At 38.9% G+C, this 25154-nt stretch overlaps 1 protein-coding gene and 1 pseudogene across 5 annotated transcripts in view; one reads left to right on the top strand and one right to left on the bottom strand.

Moving 5' to 3' along the window:
* The first annotated feature begins 2201 nt into the window (after positions 1-2201).
* Positions 2202-25154, top strand: part of cacna2d2a (calcium voltage-gated channel auxiliary subunit alpha2delta 2a) — a 319851-nt gene continuing 296898 nt past the window's right edge. For 3 of the 5 annotated variants that reach the window (XM_088338887.1, XM_088338885.1, XM_088338882.1), the window contains exons 1-2: positions 2203-2707; positions 24115-24196. In XM_088338887.1, coding sequence (XP_088195013.1) covers positions 2583-2707; positions 24115-24196 — 207 coding nt within the window. In that variant the 5' untranslated portion in view covers positions 2203-2582. Of the gene's footprint in view, positions 2708-24114; positions 24197-25154 lie in introns of all 5 variants that reach the window. The other 2 variants (XM_088338886.1, XM_088338884.1) reach the window with 1 other exon arrangement.
* On the bottom strand, positions 14515-17711 carry LOC148364714 (insulin-like growth factor 1 receptor pseudogene; annotated as a pseudogene).

Here is a 25154-nt window from a genome sequence, read left to right as displayed (position 1 = left end):
GTCTGAATGTGTCAGTCAAAAGTAGGAAAAAAAAACAAATTTAATAATGACAGCCCCGTGGATGTCTGTTTAACACGTCTGCCTCTCAGTGCAGAGGTCCCGGGTTCCATTTCCAACTTTGCTGTTTGCATCCAACCTGTGACCCTAGAATGGAAAAGTGGCTAGAAAATAAAAGTTGAATTTCAGGATACATCATGTAATTCCTATCTTGGAAACTAAGGTCTCACAACTAAATGTAATCATCAAGCTGAATATTTTTCTTACAGATATATTGTTTTTCTCCCATCTTTTATATCTCCACAAAAAATACCCCAAATAATAATATGATACTTTGCAGATGCAGCACAAGTCCCTCCACACACACAAAAAAATAAATAAATAAAAAAAATGGAGAAACAAATAAGTGACATTAAGAGCGGGAGGCCCCGAAGGTGATCCAGTGAAGGTTTACACTTCAGTTAGTGCCTTGTCCGCCCCTCGGGAGTCTCCGTGTCTCTTACCAAAATAAAGCCCAAAGTACGTGTTTATTTTACTGACTTTTCTGAAATTGGGGAGGAAAATGTATAAGGGAGGGACCAGATGTGCCCTCTCACTTCATTGGCTGCTTGGGGGGACACTGTCAAGTGCAGACAGTTCTGCAAAGTCCGAGTATAAACAGGAAGTGATGAGATGTAATTTGCAATGGTGTGTATCACATTCCACGCGAATAAACATTTTGAAAACTGTTTCGTAAGCACTATTAAAATAGTAGCACCCAGATGTAAACTATTTTTTCATGCAATTTAAAGTCACCCAGGGCATTGTATCCTAAAAAGTAATTTACTTTATTCCAGTAATAGTACTACTACTAATATTACTGTCATTGAACTTAAGCCTGCTCTGTGAAAAATCTTCATTGTATTCAATAACTGTAATTTGTATAAAATTGTATAAAATCCCTTAGAGTCAAATAAATAAAATATAAAATCCATCACTACTCTAAAGAAATTTGGGGAAAATAAACATTTTTATTGCCTCTTATTCCCTAACCAAATTCACAAAACCCATCTTTAATCCCCCAACTAGATTTTTTTTGTACAGTTTATAGCACATGAAACGATTGTTTGCTCTTGTCAGAATTCATAGTCATACAATAATACACTTCAAATGTTCAATGACATTTCAAATGAATGACAAGAAGGTTCATCAGATAAGCAAAGACGGGAAGGTTCATCAAATAGGCAAAGAAAACACAATTCAGGGAATCCCAAATACATGTTTATGTGCTAGTAGCTCTCATTATTCATTTAAATTATTAAATATTTTCCAAAATTTATTTTGATAACTGAGTAGTTAGCCTTTCTGTGGTCATGGGATCAAATCCAGCTACCAGCCTTCTTGTGCGGAGTTCTCATGTTCACCCCGTGCTTGTTTGGGTTTCCTCCGGGAGCTCCGGTTTCCTCTCACATTCCAAAAACATGCATGTTAGGTTAATTGGCCGGTCCAAATTGTCCCGATGTGTGAATGAGCGAATGAGTTGTCTGTCTCTGAGTTCCCTGCGACTGGCTGGCGACCAGTTTAGGGTGTCCCCTCCCCACTGCCCGAATATGGCTGAGATGGGCTCCAGCACCCCCGTGACTCTAGTGACGATATCATACCTGTCAACCTGTACGTTATTGCCGTACAAAGTACGTTTATTATGCATTTTAAGACGTGTATCATCAACGTGCGTCTCCGGGACGCAACCTTTTTGACACCAAATTGTCATTATTACCCGAGTACTTTTTTTTTTTACAAAGATTTACCGCACTCCAAACTTTTCGTCAGGCAGATCCGCCATTGTTGTTTTGGTCTCGCGGTTCGAGTTTTCGTCTGCATGAGGTAAAATGAACACTGAAGTTAAGTGATCAAATTTTCACAACAATGTGTTTCCTATAACATTTTATAAACATATAAAAATGTCGAGCTATGCTTTTATTTATTTATTTCCAACTCGCTTTTTAATGGGAGTTACAGTATGGTTTACATGGTAAGGGAAACGGAATTTTAATTACGGCAACTTTGGTGTGACGTAACTAGAGCTGGTACAGTGCAATGACCTAAAATGTGTATCTTATTTTGTATCCTGTTAGCGGATGCAGTTGAAGCACTATCACCGTTAGCTTGTTTCAGAACCAGCGGTGGTGCGAAGGGAGAGGTAGAGAGAAAGAGGGGGAGAGAGAGAAAGAGAGTGAGAGAGAGAGATAGAGAGTCAGAGAGAAAGAGAGAGAGAGCAAATGTGTACAGCGGATCAGCAGGACAGCGCAAATAGGTGCACATCACCATCATCTTCGTCATCATCATCGTTCGGCGGAGTACCTTCTTTCCTCCTGTCCGCCGCCAACGACTGACATCCTCTCCCCGGAGAGTCCCGGAGCCCTCCGCGCGTCCATCCACAAGCTCCCTCCCGGGGCACACTTTCTTCCTAAACGCTTATCCCTCGGACTGGGTTTATTCTTAGCGCAGCTTCAGGAGACTGTAGTCCCCCCTCCAGAAAGACAAGAACCCACGCCCCCCTCGTCATCGTCTCTTGGTTTTATTTCTCGCACTTTGTTGAATATTTCATGGGGAAAATGGCGATCGGAGCCCCGTCCTACGGCGCGCTGTGTCTCCTATGCGTCCAAACTGTACTTCTTGTGTTGGCGTCCACGCCGACCGCCGGGACGCACCACTTCCCTCAGCACTACACGTAAGTGGGCACACTTTTCATTTTTGGGGGGACCGGGGAAGGAAGGAGGACAGGTGGCCCCGAAAAAAAGCATGCCTCGCTCACGTGCTACTGCACGTTACTTCCGTCTGTCAAGCTATGTTATATTAATACTACACACATCAGCCAATCGCTCCCTTTATTAATGATTGCAATTTCTCTTATAAAGCGATAATAAACCTTACAAACACAAAGTGGCCCCTTTTTACTCACAGCAGGATAGACGACAAATACATTGTGTAAACAAGGTTAGATTGTTTACCAAGTAAAATACACAACAAATTTTAGATCTTTCCCAACTTGAAGTAAATTCAGTGATGCTTATTATGTGAAGCAGTGTATTCTAAATAATGTTTCCACACAAAAATGGTTATACAGTATACACTACTTTTAAATAACAACAACAAAAATAAAAATAAGGGAGAAAAGGTAAGATTTGTTAAAAGATATTAAAGAAGCATTGAGAATCAGGTTTGGGTAGGGTTACTTTAACGTGATTACTTTCAATTACTTTTGAATTACTCCAATACCAAATATGCTAATAAAAGACAAAATAAACTAAATATGAATACAATTATGACTCACAACACGTGGTAAGCTTTCTCTCCTGGCTTTGATCTCCGGCAAAACTAACATAAAATGCGACAGAAACAAAAAAAAAATAAATCCAAACATCTTGCCAACAACATTTTTGCCGTTCCATGTATTCTGTTACTCCCCAAGCCTGCACAAAATGTAGTCATTTTATTCATATTTAGTTTCTTTTGTCTTTTATTAGCATATTTGGTATTGGAGTAATCCAAAAGTAATTGAAAGTAATCCAGTTAAAGTAACCCTACCCAACCCTGTTGAGAATACAGGGCGTTCCAAAAATCTTGGGCACATTTTGATATTGAATATCTCAGAAACTAAGAGCAGATAAAAACACATCTGGTAAATTTAGTAAGCTTGTATTGTAAATTTTTCGATGAAATGTGTCCACCCTTGGTCACACAATCAACATCCAACTGATTGTCAAATTCTTTCCAAATGCGTCCAAGCATTGCTTTGCCTTTTCTGGTTGAGTGAACTCCATTAAAGGTCTGAAAATAAACGGGAAAAAAAATCAATTGCCTTACAAAAAAACTAAATACAATACGTTTTAAAATGGAACAACTTTTATCTTACTACTATTCAAAGTAAAGGAGATATGGGGACTCCATGCTTGCCCAAGACTTTGAAACATATAACACAAAACATAAACGGTAAAGCATTTATCCATCAGGAAATCTGTTTCTGAATATGGTGTTCCCTATTTATTAATTTCCTTGTTATTCCTTTTTATTTGAATTCTATTAGTCATACTCTAGTTAAAGACACCCATTCAAGTTAGAAAAATTATCTCCTACTGACAGTCAATGACAGTTTTTCTTTTTGAAAATAAATGTAGGTTGAAATACACTATTATTTGTAATCATGATACCGTTTTTTTCCTCCTCGAAAAACAAGTAATACAAATACAGTATTTTTGAAGGCCGTAGTTTTGGCATGAACGAAAGGGGACTTGTCCCAATCAATATCAAGCAATCCTTCTTCTGTGCCCACCTATGTGGTCACTTAAAAATTGCGCCACCAATATAAACCAAACATTGTTTTTCCCTATGTCCCCACCAAACCTACGTCTTGTACCTGGTACCTTCAATTAAAACTACAACAATCTGTAAAAAAAATCTAAAAAAATTCTATTAAAAATTAGACATTGATGGCTCGAAATTCCTAAGTCGTTTAACCAAAAAAATGCTTATGTTACCCGGGTCATAATGATAAAAAACAAGATGTTAAGAACTAAGAAATCAAATTACAGCATATGGTTTGTCTGTAAAGTCACCACAGGGTACATCCATGCACAGGCAGAGGATCTCATCTCATCTCATTAGCTACACCGCTTATCCTCAGTAGGGTCACGGGGTGCTGGAGCCCATCCCAGCAATCATTGGGCAGTGGGCAGGGGACACCCTGAACTGGTTGCCAGCACACAGGGACAGACAACTCACTTGCTCATTCACACCTAGGGACAATTTAGACCGGCCAATTCACCTGAAATGCATGTTTTTGGAATGTGGGAGGAAACCGGAGTGCCCGGAGGAAACCCATGCAAGCACGGGGAGAACATCCAAACTCCGCACAGGAAGTCTGGAGCTGGATTTGAGAGACTGTGCCGCACATGCGCTAACCACTGCGCCACCGTGCTGCCTCAGGCAGAGGATGATCTAGTCAAATAAAGAAATTTAGTTAATCACAAACAGTTTCAAGAACACAAGTCCCTCAAATTATTAATTTAAATTACACGCAACAATTTATGAATTAGCTGTCAAAGTAAAATACGCTTTTGATTGAAATACAGTGGCCCTCTTTCCTGAGATTCTGTGTTTGATTTGTGGCTGGACGCAGGCGATCTTGCTTTGGTGTCACCATACACACTTGACACAAGGTCAATGCAATTTGTAATTCACATGAGAACTTGTTGGTCGTCTGGCTCGCATTGAAGTCTTTTGCATCTTTGTTTTTTTTCTCTCAATCTTCCTAGTTCCAAAAGCTGAATGTTTACTGTATTAAAGTCTTTAAAATGCCCATCAATGCGAGTGTGAGTGCTCTGGCTTAAGGTTTACTCAAACTTTTGCCTGTATTAGGATTGCTCACATTTAGCTCACCTGCAAACCTCTTGAGAACAAGCAACTATAGAAGGATGGATAAATTGAAACATATTACCGTAAAGTCCGGACTATAGGGCGCACCTGTTTATAAGCCGCACCCACCACATTTCAAGATGATAACCGATTTTGTACTCACACAAGCCGCACCTGTATATAAGCCGCATGCGCCCACATAAAAAAAAACAAAAAACACATAATTAACCCAGACCTCGCGATTGTAACTGAATATCCTTCACTAAAGTATGCAGTCAAAAAAATCACATGAACGTAAAATGATACCGGTACTTAAGGTTTGATGCAGACCGCCAGAGTGCGGGTCCCGTTGAAAGTAATCCAAATAAAAAAGTGTATATTTCCAAAGGTAAGGGTGGGAAAAATATATATCCACTGTTGTCCGCCGTGTCCCCAAACACTCACCTTAACCGGTCGCCACTTCCCGTCAGCTCGCGTTTGCTACGCCCCTTCTTTTTAATTCGCCGGTCCAAAATATATCCGAATAAGTGTCCAAAATAAATACAAATAAATACATTACAAAAATATACAGTTGCAAATACATATTATACATGGTTACACATATTTACAAAAAAAGATGGTACACCGAGAGAGTTTTCAAAGCTTTAATAATAATACAACTTTCATCCCAAACGGTGCCTGTGACAGGTAGCAACACGCTAGCAACACAGTAAATGGATCCGTTAAAAAAACATACCGTACTTGTAAAAATCATGGTAAAGCCTCTTCATCTTCCTCCTTACAACAGAAGCCATCAAAGTCGTCTTCCTCAGTGTCGGAAAGAAACAGTGTCATATAGACGTCGTCCCACGCTCCCGCAGCCTCACTGCGCTGTCACTGTCGCTGGTGTGCCCTCCTCTCCGTCACGGCTTTTCGGAACCCGTTGGTGATGGTGGATTTTTTTGATGCTGCCCCACGCTGTCGGGATCCACTGGCAGACTCGCGAAAAAGTTGCCTTTCGCATGCGGCCAGTTTTAGTGAAAGATTTCTCGCAGCTAGTCAAGCCAAGAAGTTGCAGTCTTCCTCGGCGCATATATTCCACCGTTCTAAATCATACCTTTTGTACTCGAGCGCTGCTGGCGGCCAATAGAAAAATTACATAAATTGGCCGCATTACTGAATAAGCCGCAGGGTTGAAAGTTTGGGGGGAAAGTAGCGGCTTATAGTCCGGAATTTACGGTATTTGTGTATATAGTTTTGGCCTCCCCTGATTCCCACTATTCCATTTCCGTGAAGCCACCCTTTTCTCATCTCTTCACTCCTGCCTATAATGAAACTCGCCAGCATCCTCCAGAGCTTTGTTATTGAGATGATCAAGGTGACTTTGAAGGCAGCGTCACTTACCATTCACTGGCGATTAACTCTGTTAACGGCACCGATTATTTGCCTGCTCGAGTTCCCGTGTAATAAAAAAAAGCCCCGTTGGGGTGAGTAAATGATTCTGCTGTTCTTTATAGTTTGCAATGTTTCACCTCAATCAAGTTTTGTGGTCGTTATTGTTTGTTTAAGAACGAGCGGCTGTATGTAATTCTACATGCGCGGGAAATACATGCAATTGCTATCCCCTTGAGGTTTATCTGGGGAAAAGCAATATGCTGTTTAATTATGATCCGTGTTCTCGTCAGCTTCCGTGTTACTTGCCACAGGCAGGAATTACTTAAAAGTTCAGAGTGCCCAATTTTAATCTAATGAATATATTTCGTTTTTGGGAACTGTTTAGTTCTTTGCATTTGTACATTTTAAATTACATATAACATGGATGTTTACTCGACTGGACACATAAAACAATTCATATCCACTGACACCCAATTGCGCAAACAATGTCAGACCAATATAATAGCTCATAGGAAATGGTACATAATTAAAAGTTGGTCTGGACCAACTCCTAACCACTCCTTACCTCCTTACCCACCACTTTCCTTAACACATCACTATCTTTCAGGCTCAATTAGCAACTTACCCTACATACAGTGATAAAGTATAATCACAGATTCAAAACAAAACACATTCATTCACAAACAATTGAAGAACAATAGTTTAATATATGGCATTGAATGTTTTAAGTGGTTTATTTCAACAATTGAGTGTATTCAGCTTTGCACCTGAACCAAGTCACCACGCTATGCAAACTCAACACTGCCCTTTAGCGACCACAGAGATTATTTGGTTTACTTTAATAGAAAATGAAAAAAATATAACTTCTGAGAGAAATGACCTAGAGACTTGCTTTTTTGTTTTTTGACCTTTTCAGAAATGTATGGCGGATTAAATCTTCCACCGGGCTGATATCCAGCCTGTGGGTTGTATGTTTGATATATTACAAATTCCCCACTCTGGTACGTTGATTTATTATTACTATTATTATTCAATGCCAATGCTGACCAAAACGCTGTTTATTTTGACAGCAATAACATTTACAAAAAAAAAAATCTGATCATGTAATTCAAGTAATACTTGCACAAAACCTTTTTCATGTAAAATAACAAACAGCCTGTATTATTTAGTGCTTCCGAGTGGTAAAAACTTAATTCATTAAAAAACAACAACATTGATTTGAATAACAAGCAAAAACACATGAGCTTTTATATGGATGTGCATTAATTGTGAATATTCATAGGTCAAGAATTTGTTATTCATTTTACATAACATGGGGCTAACGTACAGGGAACTGACATGATTGTCTATCATCTTGCTGCTACGTGTGCCCCAAAAAACCAAAACCTTATGAAAGGCAGGACCAATAAAGTATAAATGGTGCGGTTTGATCGCTTTGAGTCTCCGTAATTTGTATTCTTTGTTGTGCTTTGTAGCACTTGTTTTTGCTTGCACAACACGATACTGCCAATCAAGTCAAATCTTTCACAATGCCCCTTTTCCTTATTTGTTCTGGATATATATAAAAAAAAACATCTTCATGCCACTTTGGGGGAAAAAACAAAAAAATGGGGGAAAAACAATGAATAAAGGACAATTTATTAAGATTAGACAGTCACAGAAATAAGAGTAAACACGGACCAAAAAGGCATATGCATAGGCCGAAGTTCATGCTTATTTTCAACTGTGCCATTTGCAAGGTTAAAATGTATTGAGAAGGAAAAAAACCTTACATTTCACACATGAACTATAACCAATTATTACAATAAAACAAGAACTTAAATTTTATATTCTGTACAATTACTTGGCTTCAAACAAATGTTTAAACTAATAATTTGTTGACTTGCGGTGGTACGTGAAATTTAAAAATAGACCAAAATGCACCTTGTCTGTGTCTAATCATTTGTTTGAAGAAGGAGAAAAAAGACAAAAAAAAAATCAATTCCCTGTGTATGCCAAAAAAACAACAATCCTCAGAAAAAAGTTATCGTTCAGAAAAAATTTACAATGCTTTCTCTGCTGTATTATTAGCTTGATACTATAACGTTTAAAAGCTAAATCACTGTTGTAATTAATCAAATCCCTAAATAAATGTAATGTCATTTTTAGTCAACAACAAGAATGGCTGCCGCTTTAGATGAGTAATAGTGCATTTTTACTGCATAAAGGCAACAATACTCAGATTTCCATTTTCAGACTTGCTGGGCTGAATTGGATAACATATTTTCTTATAAAAAAATTTGGTTTCTTCAGTTATATTAGTTGTTCACACACACATTCTGTTGTGGCACAACCCTACTGAGGATAAGACTGATTGCTCACGTCTTGGCCAGCCGCAGTAACCATTTGGGGGCCCGCAGGTGAGCTAAAGATCTAGACCTGTGGGCCCTGCACCCCGAGGCATGTGGCTGATGGATGGAGGCTAACCCTTTCGGTGTCTCTTGTCCGGCAGCAAAAAAAAAGGGGAGGTGCACCCAACTTTTAAAGCCGACGTGACTTGAAGGGGTAGAGGGTTGAAATGTCATGATTATTAAATAATTGAGATTTGTAGATTTGTTTCTCTCCTCTGCCTGTCATGCATGCTGCACCAGCAGGCCAGACAGGAAGTGGTGCTAAAAGTGTGCCTGTCAGTCACGAACTTAGGCCAAAACTGAAAAGAGTGGCCTAGGACATTGGTGAGGGACAGGTTTGGTGCATAGCTTTGAGGAAAGTGGTTAAACTCCCAGAACAATAGTATTGATACAATTCAAGTACTTACTTACTATCCAGAAAATCGATATTTGGATTGATCCGCCCACCCCTGATTTAGATGTTGTCTCAGAGGTTGTTGTTGCACAGGATAGTTTGAAATTCCGTTTGCAACATTTTTCAGTGTTTGCTTTGTAGATTCATATGCATTTACTAACCCTTCCATCCGACTTTCTTTTCAATTAAAAATAAAAGATTAAGTCGCCTGTTATTTATGTGTGAAGCCGATGCGTAATGGTGCCCTCCACGCCTCCAGACCGACTTCTTGCATTTAAACAAACATCAGTGACTAATTTATGCATAGTATTGATCTGTGCTGCATTCATTTATTTTAATGAAATGGATTTATTGCTCACTGCGAAGCACCGTTTGTCATAAATTAATCCCGTACGTGCTGTCAAAGACAAGTGTCTTTTCTGGAATTACCCAGTTATATTCATACAGTGGCGACTCCAAAGTAGGGGTGGGCGATAATGGTAATTTAAGTATTGATGTGTTCCAAGTAAATACAGGCTAATATCGATTGTTACCGATATTTTTTGCTTGAAAATCTCATAATCTCATTATCATTGAATTATTCAAGTCCTCCCCCTTGAGTTACCCTATAAATACGATAAAAACAACCTAAAAATGGTCTCTTCATATTTAATAACTACAAATGTAAATGTTAACACTATGAGATATATGCCCATCCATCCATCTATTATCTGCACCGCTTATCCTCAGTAGGGTCGCAGGAGTGCTGGAGCCCATCCCAGCTGTCTTCGGGTAGTGGGCAGGGGACACCCTGAACTGGTTGCCAGCCAGTCGTAGGGCACACAGGGACAGACAACACTCGCTCATTCACACCTAGGGACAATTTGGACCAGCCAATTAACCTGACATGCATGTTTTTGGTAATGTGGGAGGAAACCGGAGTGCCCGGATGAAACCCGCGCAAGCACGGGGAGAACATGCAAACTCCACACAGGAAGGCTGGTAGCTGGATTTGAACCCATGACATCAGAACTGTGCTAGACATGCGCTAACCACTGACCCCTCCATGATTTCTAAGTGGGAGAAATAGCAAAATAGCTAGATGTTCAAATACTTTTCTTCACTGTATGTATGTATACAAAAATAGAGTGAAATAAAGCATGTACATGACTAAAAAAAGTGTACCCACACCTGGTCTTAACTACCGTATTTTCTGCTCTATGAGACGCACCCCCCAAAAAAGTATTTTGTGACATTATTTTCATATGTAAGGTGCACTGAACTTTAAAGCACATGGAATTAGAACTAACCTAAGAGATAGGGTTGCACAAATAATAAATAAATGCATTTAAACCCAAATAATGTACGGCGTAGAATAAAATTTACCATTTTGACATCGTGAATCACCACTAAATAATCTTAGTAACAAACAATTCACATGTAAACCGCAAGAGGTTACTACACGTTCCCCAAAGGCAGAACAGTTTCATATGTCACAATTTAGGCAAAACTACATAAGCAAAATGTTTCAGTCAACTATAAGCATACCTATGATTACAATACGGTTGAAAAGTACAGACAATTATTGTCCAAATCAACAACAAAAGAGGATTGGCAGTGAGTGTTCGAAAAGTTAGCATCTGAGCTGACATCAAAGTTTTGCGCTACCCTTTAGTTTTCTTTTAGCAATAAACAATTAACATGTTAACCACAACAGAGCACGATAATAGCCCTTAATCACAAAGAGTCTCAAAGGGCTTCACAGGTTATTACACAGACTATTTTTTCAGACTATTATTACACCATCCCCTGATCTGGAACCAACATGAGGGCAAGGAAAAACTCAAAAACCTCAACATGAGGAAAATGAAGAAACCTTGAGAAGGGTCTCGAAGGCAAAACAATTACCATATGCGAAAATTTAATTGTAACTATGCATTTCCAAACGTATCCACCGTATTTTGTGGTATATAAGACGCATTTTTCAAATTTCTGGCCAATCTGGGGTCATTAGATGGGCTCACCTCCTCGACCCGATTTATATTTACATGGCAACAACACACTACGAGATGGCCTATAAGCAAAGCAGTCGTTGCTTTGGTCTGGTTGTGAGGGGAATAGTATTTTGCATGAATGTTTGTTATTGTTGGTTTCACGCTATGTTATTCGTTTGCAACCTTAGCAAGGATAAACGCTGACACCAGTCAACTCCGAATTTGTATTCATCTGATCACAGCAGCAAGCAACGTCCTTTACCCCCTTGGCCTTCACATCCTCCAGCGAGTGTTCAGGTTTCCTGCTGCTTTTAAATCATCTCGCGAGCGTCTTGATCCATTAAGTAATTTGTTCCGTGCTGCGAGATGCACACTGGCTATCACCATCACTTTGATCTGCTAAATCCAAATTTGGCTTTGGACTGATGGAGATCAGCTCCCCCGTTCCAAGCTCGGGGTGCAGCATTTCTGTCCGACTCAAGCAGTTTTACTGCAGAGTTGCTGATTGCAGGCCGTCCTGCTAGTGCTGGCGAGATACGTGCATGCGTAAGGAGTGATTGTGGGTGGCTGGGGAGGGTTGGTGGTGCTGATGACAAGCCCGTGCATTAGCAGATAAGAAGGTCGAGGGACCAGTTGTGGGGCACCGACCACTTAGGTAGGCTACATGCCAGGAAGTGCTCTCGCTTATGAGCTGATGTGGGGTTTTCCTTCCAGTGCATTAAAGCAGCTGTTTTAAGTGTTTGTTGTAGTCCCCAGCAGTGTTCCCTCTAAACTGCGCGTGTGCGCAATTGCGCACTGCTCGCACATTCTCAGCGCACAAGAAAATCTAGCCAGCGCACAAAAATCAGGGCTCAAAATTACTAATTAAGAAGCGACTTAAGTCAAAGTTACAGTGCATGAAGGTAAAAATACACAAGTTCCACTGACGTTGTGTCCTAAATGCAGTATTTTGAAGTCGAGTCCAAGTAGAACGAAGTTGAGTAAAGTTAGTAGAGAACCGGCTTCTTCGGCTCGGTTCACTAAAAAGAACCGGCTTTTCGGGTCCTAAACGGCTCTTTAGGTTGTTTTTGCTTCTTTAATCCCAACATGACCAAATATTAAGTACAATTATGCACAAAATGACTTAAAGAAAGGGGGAATAGAACAAAAAAGAAAAAATACCAAAATGAAAAAGTAGTGAAAAGCTGAGAAAAAAAGAAACAAAAGGAAGAGAAAAAAAGAAGGAAACATTTACAAAAAACGCCAGAAAAAAAGAAAAGAAAGAAATGTAGGAAAAAAGTAAATAGAGAACAAAAAGAAAAAAAATAACAAAAAAGTAGAAAGAAACACGGAAAAAAGAAGAAAAAGTTTGTGTTGCATTCAAATAATTTCCAATTATATCAAGAGAATCTTGTTGCCAACATTGTACTTCCACAAAAAAATGTGATTAAGTACAGTTCTGTATCTTACAATCGACTAAATAAGCCCCCAAAAATGTTAATATTATGTGACCGAATACATCAGGAAATAAAAAGAAATGGATGACTTGTGAAAGAATTGTAAGAGCAAACGTCGTTTGTAGGCCGTACAACCTTTGCAATAGTACATGAGTCAATTCATTCAAAAGGGAAAAATAATTTTGCATTGCCGGAAACTCAGCAAAATGTAACTTGATGTCAAGTTTTGAACATGTTTGATAATTAATTATCTTGCCACTCTTGGGATTATGGTTGCTCACTGTTGTTTCAAGCGTTGCTCACCGAGTGAACGCTCAGACCTGTGAATATTTTACCGTCAACTTAAAAGGATACCTCAAACAACACACCCCAGCTTTAACCCCTTAATGTTTCGATTGCCCGGCGAACTGTTAAGAAGCAAATACGTGTCTCAGACATATACAGAAAAGGTGTCCGTACTATGTCACCAGCCACTATAATACGTCATGCTACATATCCTTGAAAGCTTAAACTCCAGAAAAAACCTTGTTCTTGAGCGCATTTTATTTAACTGTGTGACGTTTGATGATTTGATAAACTCTATGAAATAATATTAATGCCAGAGCCTGTGTTCCATACAATTACACCACTTCTAATGTATCTCTATCCCGCTGTTACTTAAACACTTAACGTTCCGATGCATATTTGCGTCGACGGACGTTTCTTGTTGCTAGCTGTCTGTGTAGCTCCATAATTCCCTTTTACAAATAAGCAGACTAGTAAAATTATTTTCTCTAGGTCATTACCATCCAAACTTGTGATTGCCATCTTTTTTGGCCAATGGCAGGCTTAGCCTATACGAGGCCTGTGTTGCTAAAAGGACCCGCCTACTTTACCTCCGAATAACTTTAGATATTAGTGACCTATTCAAATGATGATTGACACATTGGCTAGCCTATGAAATTCAAAATAAATCAACATGAAGCTGTCCCTATTTTATTCTAATTAGACCATGAAATAAGTGTGCGTAACCTTACGAGTGATTCATTTTTACACACCATTTTTATGCACCGTTTTTACGCTTAATTGATTTCCGGAAAGATATTTCAAATGTTTAAAACTCTTTCAAAATGTCTAAAAAGTTGTCTAAGTAAAATTCGCATTTGCAAAGATTTAAGTTTTAAAAACTGGTTGTCTTTAAATTGCCACTTTTGGAAACGTAGCTAAACCTACCCTCAAAATAATGTGTGAAATATGATTTTTAGTTTTTCAGTTTGTGACCAGGTAAGGCTTCAAGTTATTGTTTTACCGGTTTCCAGCTAAGATGCCCATCCAACACTCATCTGCAGGTATTTGATTGCAAAACAAAAATTCAGGCGAGAATAAAAACCCTTTGTTTCTGTAAGGTGCAAGCAATGCAAGCCTCGTCGGTGTCGCAGGCGGTGCAGGGCGAGAGACATGGGGGAGACCTTGCGCTCTGTGCATAGCTCCAACCATTCCTACCACTCACCCAATGTCAGGTTTAACCCAACAGATGTACAAAACCTATATACAAAAAAGACACAGAGAATTGTGAGTACAACTTACTTGCAAGTGAGAAATATCCATATTCTACCCATTGGCAGTCTACTGGATACTCTGAAAATGTATATTTCGTCCTTGCCTTTTATTGTATTAGGAACGCCCTAATTTACATGTTTCTCTGCTAAAGGGAAGGGGAGTGACAGAAAACAGTTTCAGATCTGTTTTCACAAAAACATCTTATTGTATCAACACCTGTTTAAACTTACAACAACGTTTATTTATAGCAAACAAAAACTAGGTGGGCCTGCGGTCAGACAGGTTCCTTATCTGGCCGCAAATAAGGTGTTATCCTGTTTCCTCCTTCTTCAAACACAACCAAGAAAGGCACATTGTATGCAAAGAAGCTTGTGCAACAGTAGAATAAAATATTTACAGTTTAAATCCAACATTTCCCTCCTGTTTATTCACTTTGCACTATTTCTCTTTGTCATCCATAACTTCTTCTCTCGATTTTCAGTTACAGAATCATGTTATAGTACTCATGTTACACTTAGAGGTTAAACTTTGTTGTCTGATTCACCGTAGTCAAAAACTTCTGAAAAAGATCTGGAAAATGTAAGGAAGTGGCATTTGCCAGCTCAAAAAGGTCCCGGCGACGACGATCTTGAGGTCTTTGCAAAAAAATGGCGTTGTGAAGGAAGTTCTCAAAGTGCTTGAGAAAGACGCGGTCATCCTTCTCCCGGTCCTTCTCCTCTGGGGTCTTTGGGCAAACGCAGCAAGGACCCTTCTTGGCCCCGGACAATTCCGACTTGGTGGGCTTGCTGATCTCCTTCATGTCGCTAAATCCCGTGGCAGGGATCCGGATCGGGATCTTCAGCTCTTTGGAGTAGTAATTGTGCAGGTATAGCTCTCGGTCTTCTGGCTGCCGCTGCCATCTGACGAGGTAGTAAGTTAGGTTGCCGTTGGGAAAAAAAGGCGGCGACCATTTGACCAGCAGCTTCGTGGATGAATTTGCGTAGGCACGGGGTTCTTTGGGCACGGTCGGCAATGACAGACGAGTTCGAATTCAAATAATGTCACTCTTTGCACCAGGAATGTGCTTGTCCTCCACCCGCAGGGTAATGGCCTTGACAAAAATGGCATACTGGGTCCAGAGTTTGAGGTGGTGAATGGCGACTTTGGGGTCCGTATTATTATCCTTTGGAAGATCCACGTCCACCATGTGCCAGCTGTTGGAACCGCAGCCGTCCTGGCCGTCGAATTCGGTGATGTTCTGAGAAGGGGCCTCTTTGTAGTAGACCATAAAGCTGATAAGGCCTTTGTAATCCCGTGGATGGTAGCGCTCCCACATCAGGCGGATGGCATAGCTGGACGTGCTGTTGGACAAAATCCTGAGGACGTGGCTCACACAACTGGCTCTTTCGCCGTTATTGCGAAAGTCGCCTTCCTGGGGCTTTTCCGTGACGCTGGTTTTCTCCCACATGGTGTGGATCTCAGACATGCAGAGTTTGGTATTGAGGCGGAAGAAGAGGCGTCCCGCACGGATGGTTAGGTTGTGCTGAGTCCAGTCCCAGAGGTTGTGAAGGTGCTGGATGTTGATGTCCAGATTGCCGGCGATGACGGTGCAGTCCTTGAGGGACTGAGCGGCGTTCACCGAGTCGATGACGGAGGTGGAGCAGATTTTGTCGCATAGGCCGTTGCAGGCGCTGCACAGCATCCGATTACTCTCGTTGGTGCGGACCCGGAGGGGCAGTCGGGCATGCACTCGCCCTCGTGGATGACGAAGTGAACGTCGCTGGGCAGGTGAACTTGTGAGCAAAGGTCCATGGTGATGCAGCGCCAGCCCTCGAACTTGAAAGTGCCGGGCGGGCAGTCGGGCACGCAGCGGCCTTCGTGGTAATAATGCAGGCAGGCGGCGCATGCCGTGTCGCTGTTTGCGTGCGTGCAGCTGCCCAGACATTGGCGGTGGCAGCATTCGCCTTTTTCGGTGCAGGCGTGCTTGCAACGGCTGGGACACATTAATCGTTGTCCATTCGCAGCAAATCCACCAGGATGGAAAGTTCTTTTTCCTACCACACTGCAGCACGGTTGTATGCCGCAAACTTCCAGTGAGAGGTTTTGAAGTGACCCTGCAGCGCCCTCCAGAGTTGCAGGGTTGGAGCTCTCAGCAAGGAGTGTCAAATATGGCTTCACCACTGCCGGGTGCAAAAGCATCTCAGCGCCCGTGGGGTTCTTGGAGAAACCTGGGGAACGCCATCCCAGTTGTCTTCCTGAGAGTTCTTTTACTTTTTCTTCTTCTCTTTTGCACATTAAGGTTTTCTTCAAATAACAATAAAAACGTTGCTATAATTGCTACTACCAATTTGCCTACCGCTACCATTCTACCTGTTAGCATTCTACCTGCAGATCTGCAATTCCTCCTAACACTTCCAGAGTTGTGGACAATCTTCACTGGTTTGAGACGACTGCAAACTATAATTGCAGCCCCCTTTGTAGCCAGACTTCCTCTGAAAGTTTTCTTGAGGAATAACAGCTCTCCAGTAGGTACCACAGTGCTATTACAATGACGCAACTAAGAACAATCAAAGCGTATGCTAAAATAGAAACATCGAAACAGTTGTTTTACTCATGCTTAATTACTTTCTTACAGTGTGTCAAATGAGCTCATGTGTTTTTCTGCAATCTTTACTGCTTTTTATCAGAACCCAATCACCTGGTTCAACTAATTGGCTTTCCTATGGAGACATAAAAAGTGTATCATCGTTATCATTACGATCCGCCAGTTGCTTCTGGTGCTGCAATATTTTTCTCATGTAATCAACCAGAGTACTTTCATCATCAGTTTCCCACATATTTTTAAATAATGGTAATTCACCAAATATTACTTCATATGGTGTTAGCACATTTGTACTGATGGTGTTAATATACAGTTTTACTAATTCTAGACATTTAGTCCATGGTCTTTTGGTTTCTTCCATACACTTCCTAAGTCTGTTTTTTTATAGTTCCATTCTTTTTTTTTTTCTACCAACCCTGCACTTTGTGGGTGATAAGCACAGTGATCTTTTAGGTCTATATGAAATGCCTATTTTAGTTAATTTTTTTGATTTACAAAATGTGAACCATTATCACTATAGATCTTTTCTGGAATCCCATAACATGGAATTATGTCTTGGCATAATGCTTTAGCTACTGTTAGCGCATCTGGGTGTTTTGTAGGAAAAAGCTCTATCGATTTTGAGAATGAACCTATTATCATTAAACATAACTTTTTCCCTTCACTATTGTTAAGTTCTATAAAGTCCATAAAAGGTAATTAATTACAGTTCTCTATCTTTGGAAACTGTCCTCTCTTTGGTCTTAGATTACCCTGAGCATTGTGCTTTGCACATATCAAACATGTTCTACAATTTTTTTATTTTATTATTATTATTATTATTTTTTTTTTTTAATAGGAGTTAAAACCATAGGTTTATCAATATCTGGTTTATCAATCCTACTATCCCTCCTGTTGAGACATGTCTTCCCTTGTCTCAATATTTCTGCCCATTTGTATAGATTTTTTGGTAGGATTGGTTTATCTTCTTGTCATTTACAGATTCCATCTTTTAGGTGTGCTCCTTTTCTTTTCCAGAGTTCTTGCTCTGGTTTAGGCGATTGTTGTTGCATTTCTTGTAGTATTTTGTTTTTTTAAGGCATTTTCTGTTAGACTTAGAACTGTTATTTCTCGTTGTGCAGCTTGTTTTGCTATTTTATCTGCAAATGCATTGCCCTTTGAAACTGGGTTTGTTTCTGGTGTGTGGGCCACACATTTACATATAGCTAACTGTTTTGGCAGCTGCACTGCTTGTAATAGTTCTGTTAGCAGTTTTGCATGTGTCACTGGTTTTCCTGTTGATGTTATCATACCTCTATTTTTCCAGTGTTGTGCAAACGTGTGAGTTGTTGCATAGGCATACTGGCTATCTGTGTATATTGTTGTTGTTGTTCTTTCATAAGTTTGCAGGCTTCTGTTAGGATCACTAATTCTGCAGCTTGAGCTGAACAATGTTGGGTTAATGCTTCTGCCTTTAATACTTTATCATGTGTTACTATAGCATAGCCTGTCCTCCTTTTTCCTGTTTCATCTTTCTTTCCTACGAAACAATACTTTCTCTGTTATTTTAGCCTTTTTTTCTTTTGTTCACGTTTTGTTTCCTTTCTTCTTTAAGTTAAATGACCATGTAAACATTATTTTTTATCCATGCAGATATATTTTTAAATTCTCATGATCTGTCTCAAGATAATTAATCTGCTATTTTTAAATTCCTATGATCCTACCTACTCAGGCTCAATCAGTTTCTCGTTATCTTCTGAAAACACTCCTTCCATAGAAATTGTTTCTTTTTAACTATAAGTCAGCATTTGTTACGTATTTATTAATCATTTGTTAATTGTAACATGCTTATACTTAAAAATTAAGCGTGGCTTATTTCACCTTCTCTTGAAAGACTTTTTATCAGTTGTCCTCCTAGGGGATCTTGTTCTTGGCGCTAAACTTATCAAAATTCCAAACCATCACACTGTCTAAACATCAAAAATCTCAAAAATGCCAAATGGAACTCAACGTCAAATCTTTTTTAATTGTCATTTCCTCTCTCTTCAATCATAATCAACTATCTTTTCTCATTGATTCAATATAAAACAACATATACTTGTCACTAATAAATTGCCTTATCAACTCGCATTGTATTATATTATATTATTATCATAATCTTCGGTTTGCAATAGTCTTTTCTCTTTGCAGCCCCTTAATATCCTTAGAGATTAAGAGCTATACAAATAAACATGACCTTATCTGAATTAATACTTAATACTGTGTGTATTTTTTTTTCCTTTTAAAAACAAAGCACATCTCATTTAGAGATTAAAACAGAAAATTTAATTTCCAATCTCACGATTTCTTTTTCTGTGTTAATAAGTCGTTATTTTCAAACTTATTTCAAAATTTTGATTATTTGAAATGACTCAGATTTCCTGCTCTTTACTATGCAATATTCTTTTTCTTTCCCTGGTTCTACTAATATATCATCTACATAAGTTAATAGTTCGCTCTTATTTAGAGGCTCGAAACTTACTTGAGAGTAAATTCTTGGACTTTCACAATACCCTTGAGGTAATCTGGTGTAGGTATATATTTTACCTTTAAACGTAAATGCAAACCAAAATTGATTGTCTTTATGCACTGGTACTGAGAAAAATGCGTTGCTTATATCTACCACTGTGAAATACTTGGCCTTTGGGCTCAGAGAGTTCAATAGCGTGTGTGGATCTGCCACACACTGGGACCTCTGGATCACTGCGTTATTTACCGCTATCAAATCCTGAACCATTCTCCACCCTGAAGATGGGGGTGCCTTCTTTACAGGAAATATTGGTGTGTTTACGGGTGACTCAGCGTATTCTACTAGTACTCCCGCCTTCTTTAGATCTTCTATTACTGGTTTTATTCGTTCCATTGCATCTGGTCTTAAAGGATATTGTTTTATTCTGGGCCGATGTTCTGTTTTGGGTCTTATTATTATAGGTTGTGCTCCTTTTACTAGTCCTACATCTGTGGGTCCCTGGGACCATAGTTTATTAGGAATTTGTTTTAATAGCTCCTGCTGTTCCTTAGTAAAGTAAATGTGTCATTCCTTTTATTTTTTAGATGTACTCCTGAGTTTACTATTATAGTCCAGAAAAATGACTTTCTGGATAGACCAGTATAATCGCTGAACCATGTGTTAAGGCCTGTTGCTACCCAATATCGTACATTTTCTCCTCTGTAATATTATTTGTGTATAAATATTGTGGTATTTCTTTCTTCTTCTTCTAAAGCAAAACAAAATATTTTGTACATACTTATTAGCATTTAATTAGATATTCATCCCCTTGAAATAATTTTCTTTTATATTTGTAGCTTTTCTATAAAAGTAATGTTATAAATGGTAAATGGTCTACATTTATACAGCGCTTTTCAAATCAACGAAGACCTCCAAAAGCACTCTATAATGTGCTTCACTCTCACCCATTTGCTTTTAGTCATCTAGACTTAACACAATTCAATGTTGAAAAAGTAAAGTTATTTGTCCCAATCTATGGTATTACGGTTAGTCTCACTTAATTTTCAACCAATTATCTTTTTTGATATTTAATTAACTTTCCCCTTTATGTTTCTCTTTCTCTTTTTTTTTGTATGCTCCTTTTCTTAATATTTATTTTCTTTTCCCTTTATACCTTCTTTTACTTACTCTTATCTTTCTGTATTTGTAACTTCCCTACCTGTTCTGCCAACAATCCATTCTCAACATAACATTCCTTCCTTACACGCCCTCTCACAATAGCTTTTTAGCTCACTAGTTTAATGCGAAAATGACGTTTAATCATCTCACTTAATTTTAATTTTTTCCTTCAAACCAATTAAATCTACTATTTTTCACTTATTTAATGTGAAAATCACATATATTGATGTGCAACAAGTTATATTACTCATTTGTATTCCACTCAATACATTTTTCCTCCATATTCATTGAAAATAAATTATTTATTAACGCTTTTTCAATACTTTTTGTATAAAAATGCCTTTATCTCAAATTAATTTATTCCAATTCACTCAAATAGATTTTTTCCTAGTCTTCCCAGTCCTTATTTTACCAATTTTTTTTACTGAAAACAGGAATATCTTATCTTTTTCTGTATTATTCTGTCATTATCTTGAATTAACGCATCTAAAATAACTCAGTCATTTTTTTTCCTAAATTTCTCAGTTTTTAATTTATCGATTTTCAACTAAAAAAATTCGGACCGCAAGAAAATCTCCAGAACCATCTATGGCCCCCGGTGCCTGTGTTAAACACCCTTATGGTGAACACCTATTCCTCAAAAAATCTACTTTTTCCAACTCCTTTAATCTGTTCTATCAATTCTTCTTAAATATCACTCTTTAAACAATCTCAGCTCTTTTGAAAACGTACTTTTTTTTTAGCGTTTAGCTTTCTTTTTGACAAGTAAGACGGACAAACATATAACATAAGACATACACAGGGCCCAAACAATCAAACTTCTAATAAATTTAACAAAATTTGGTGATTTAGGTTTCTTATTTTCTCTTTATACAGTATGTTTTCTAAGTTTAAAACCTCTTCTTCAAATCTCTCATGGCGAGTTTTGAAAAGATATTCTTCCTCTTCCTCATTTTTATCCTTTAGCTTTATCTCTATCTCAAATTTCATTTCAGGCTTTGGTCCTGGTTCCGGGCCTAGTCATGCACTCTGATAGTCTTGTGGGGAAGAGTTGCCTCCGCAATTTATAGCAATATGCCCTTCCTTCCCACAAGACCAACAGGTTCTAGGTTTATTGCTTGCACGTGATCTCATCTTATTATTTTTCTGTTTGCATTTGTTTCTTAGTTTTTGTTGCAGTTCTCTAATGCTTGCTATGGACAACTTCCCATTAAAGTTATATTATTTTATCCAGTAACATAGGGGTTATATTGCTGAGGAATCTTCCTTTTCAATAACTTTCCAGTCTTAGCACGAAAAATCTTCTAAAAGCTTCTGTTTTGCTTTACTTTGCCCCTTTCCCATTTTTAGAACTAAATTTGGACTCAGTGGTTTTTAATACCTAGTGTATTCTAACACTGAGTTTCTCTTTCAACAGGATGGTGATAAATAACCTTTTGTGGTAAAACTCACTTCTACCTTTTTCTTGCCTACATGCATCCACAAAGGCTCACCATTTATTCCCTGTTGCTTTGGTATAAAATACAATTACCTAGTGGTAATAGTATTTTCTTTCACACTCACTTTCACTCTTTTTGAAGAACAAAGAACTTCCCTTGAGTTCTTTTTAAACAGAGAGGAACCCTTGCCCTTTTACTTAGAGGAACCCTTGCCCTCTTACTTAAAGAACTTCCCTTGAGTTCTTTTTGAAACGGAGAGGAACCCTTTCCCTCTTACTTAAGACTTCACTTATTGAAACATGAATATTTTGTTTGTTTGTTTGTACATGATTCAATTGTTTGTTTGTTTGTTTGTAAATGATTCAAATTGAATCTTTTCTTCCGGCGCTGTCACGAATGGCAGCCACTCCAGCAGCTCCCGTGTTATTTTCGATTGTTCTCGATTGTTCTCAGCTCAGGGATGCTGCTGGAAATGTGAATTTCCCTTCGGGGATGAACAAAGTATCTATCTATCTATCTATCTGTGTCTTAAGTCTTACTGGCCACGTTTCTCTTTTACCTAATAGTGCCTAGGATTGTTAGGATTTATTTTCTTAACTCTGTTTTGAATTCTTCACACTCATACCCTTTTACTTTAGTCACATGCATTCCTTTTTAAAATAAAAGTTTTACTCACAGTTCTCTGAGTCCTTGGACTTTCCGTCAACCTTCGGATCCCAACTTGTAAGGAAAAGGACCAGTCCCGAAAAGGGTCTTAATGCTGTGGCCACAGACTTGCCTGGATCTTTACTCACACGCTGGGATCGTCAGGTATCTTGGAATCCGGCTCTCGAAGGACCAAATAAATGTCAGGTTTAACCCAACAGATGTACAAAACCTATATACAAAAAAGACACAGAGAATTGTGAGTACAACTTACTTGCAAGTGAGAAATATCCATATTCTACCCATTGGCAGTCTACTGGATACTCTGAAAATGTATATTTCGTCCTTGCCTTTTATTGTATTAGGAACGCCCTAATTTACATGTTTCTCTGCTAAAGGGAAGGGGAGTGACAGAAAACAGTTTCAGATCTGTTTTCACAAAAACATCTTATTGTATCAACACCTGTTTAAACTTACAACAACGTTTATTTATAGCAAACAAAAACTAGGTGGGCCTGCGGTCAGACAGGTTCCTTATCTGGCCGCAAATAAGGTGTTATCCTGTTTCCTCCTTCTTCAAACACAACCAAGAAAGGCACATTGTATGCAAAGAAGCTTGTGCAACAGTAGAATAAAATATTTACAGTTTAAATCCAACACCCAATCAAATTGATCTGGGTGCTTTGCTGGCGTTTTTGCAGTTGTTTCTGTAGAATTTTATTATGAGGTTTCTCAACAGTGAACATGGATTATTAAATGAGCTTCCTCCTCAGTGATGTACAGCCAAAATCAGTTTGGTGGGACACCTTCACTGTAAACTGTACTTAAAGATGTGTCCTATATATACTGGACAGTACCACTGCCTTGCGTGTACTACAATTGGCTTCACTCACGAAAATTTGTGAAAAAGAATAAATACAACATCAATGTCAATATTGTGGTAATCACCGCCACTACTCAGTTAAGAAGGTTTAAATTCCAGCTGTGGCTCACTGTGCTAAATAAAACCTCTGAACACAAATCCTGAAATACATTTTCTCCAGATCAACTCCCTAATGAGGGCAAGATATATGTATATATATATTTTTTTTTACTCTTTTTACGACCACCTTAGCTGCTTCTTTGCCTTAAGGCACATCTTTCCTGTGTTCTGGATCTGCCACTAATGCCGACCTCAATGCAGGCGATGCACTCTGGCTTGAATGTTGCTACCCTTGCTTGCCAACAGCGGGAAAACTAACAAATGATGTGCTAGGGTGCTAATAAGATTTGATTGGCTTTGAACATATCCTGTCTTCTTTTCCAGTATGATTCACTGGGCGGCACGCATCGAGAAAGAGCTGGAAAAAGTTTTGCAGCACGTCACCGGGACTCAGCAACTGAGATCTGTGAGTTGACGTCATTTTTACAAGAATACATTCATGAAAGTGACTTTGTGAGTGTGTGATGTGAAGTGGTATTTCAGTGGCTGCTTGTTTGCATGATGAGGCTGTTCGTGTGGCAGATGGCTGAGGCAAACCGTGGCTGTCACAATTTCTACATGATTTCGCCGTGCTGGCTGGCCTTACAACACACCCAAAGAATAAATATTTCATTACTTCCATGATTGGCTATGTGCGCAGGGTCTGAGAAACACTCCCTTTAAGGTCGTGGTGGCCATGAGCAGTGTCTTGATTCTGAGCAACTGAGGTGGACGTTTGTTAAGGTGATTAGAAGGAGAAACTGATGTGCTTTTCATATATTCAGTGTTCTCGTTCGCCCGCGTCCCTGCGTCCTAGACGCATCATTTTTGCTGGGGACGCATAGTCTCAAATCAACGTGTGTCCCCGGTACGCAACCTTTTTGCCACAAAATTGTCATTATTACCCAATTACTTTTTTTAACAAAGATTTACTGCACTCCAAACTTTTCGTCAGACAGATCCGCCATTGTTGTTTTGGTCTCGCGGTTCGAGTTTTCGTCCGCACGCCGATCTCGGCCAACGAGATCTCGTTGTGTAGTGAAAGGAAGTCTTTTTTTAGAGAACCGGCTTTTTTTGCTCAACTTATTAACAAACGATGATTGATATTACGAATTATGTTGTATAAAGAAGTTAAGAAAAAAAGGAAGTATAAAAGGAGAAAATAAAAAAAGACAGGTTTGTGGTTATCCCTTTAATCGGTATATTACCAACAATAATTTGATGCAGAAAATGAATTAGTAATTTGATGATTAAAACTGAATGAATCTATAGATATATATTATATATTTGTCGCCGATTTACGATTTCAACCTCGATAACACTAAATTTTGGGGACCCGTAGACCCATAGATAGTTGGAGATAGATTTTTGAGCATGTGAGTCCC

Source organism: Urocampus carinirostris, chromosome 6 (genome assembly GCF_059441175.1).
Source record: "Urocampus carinirostris isolate Australia breed hairy pipefish chromosome 6, RoL_Ucar_1.0, whole genome shotgun sequence".
In the NCBI taxonomy this organism is placed as follows: Eukaryota; Metazoa; Chordata; class Actinopteri; order Syngnathiformes; family Syngnathidae; genus Urocampus; species Urocampus carinirostris.
This window is presented reverse-complemented; position numbering and strand designations above follow the sequence as displayed.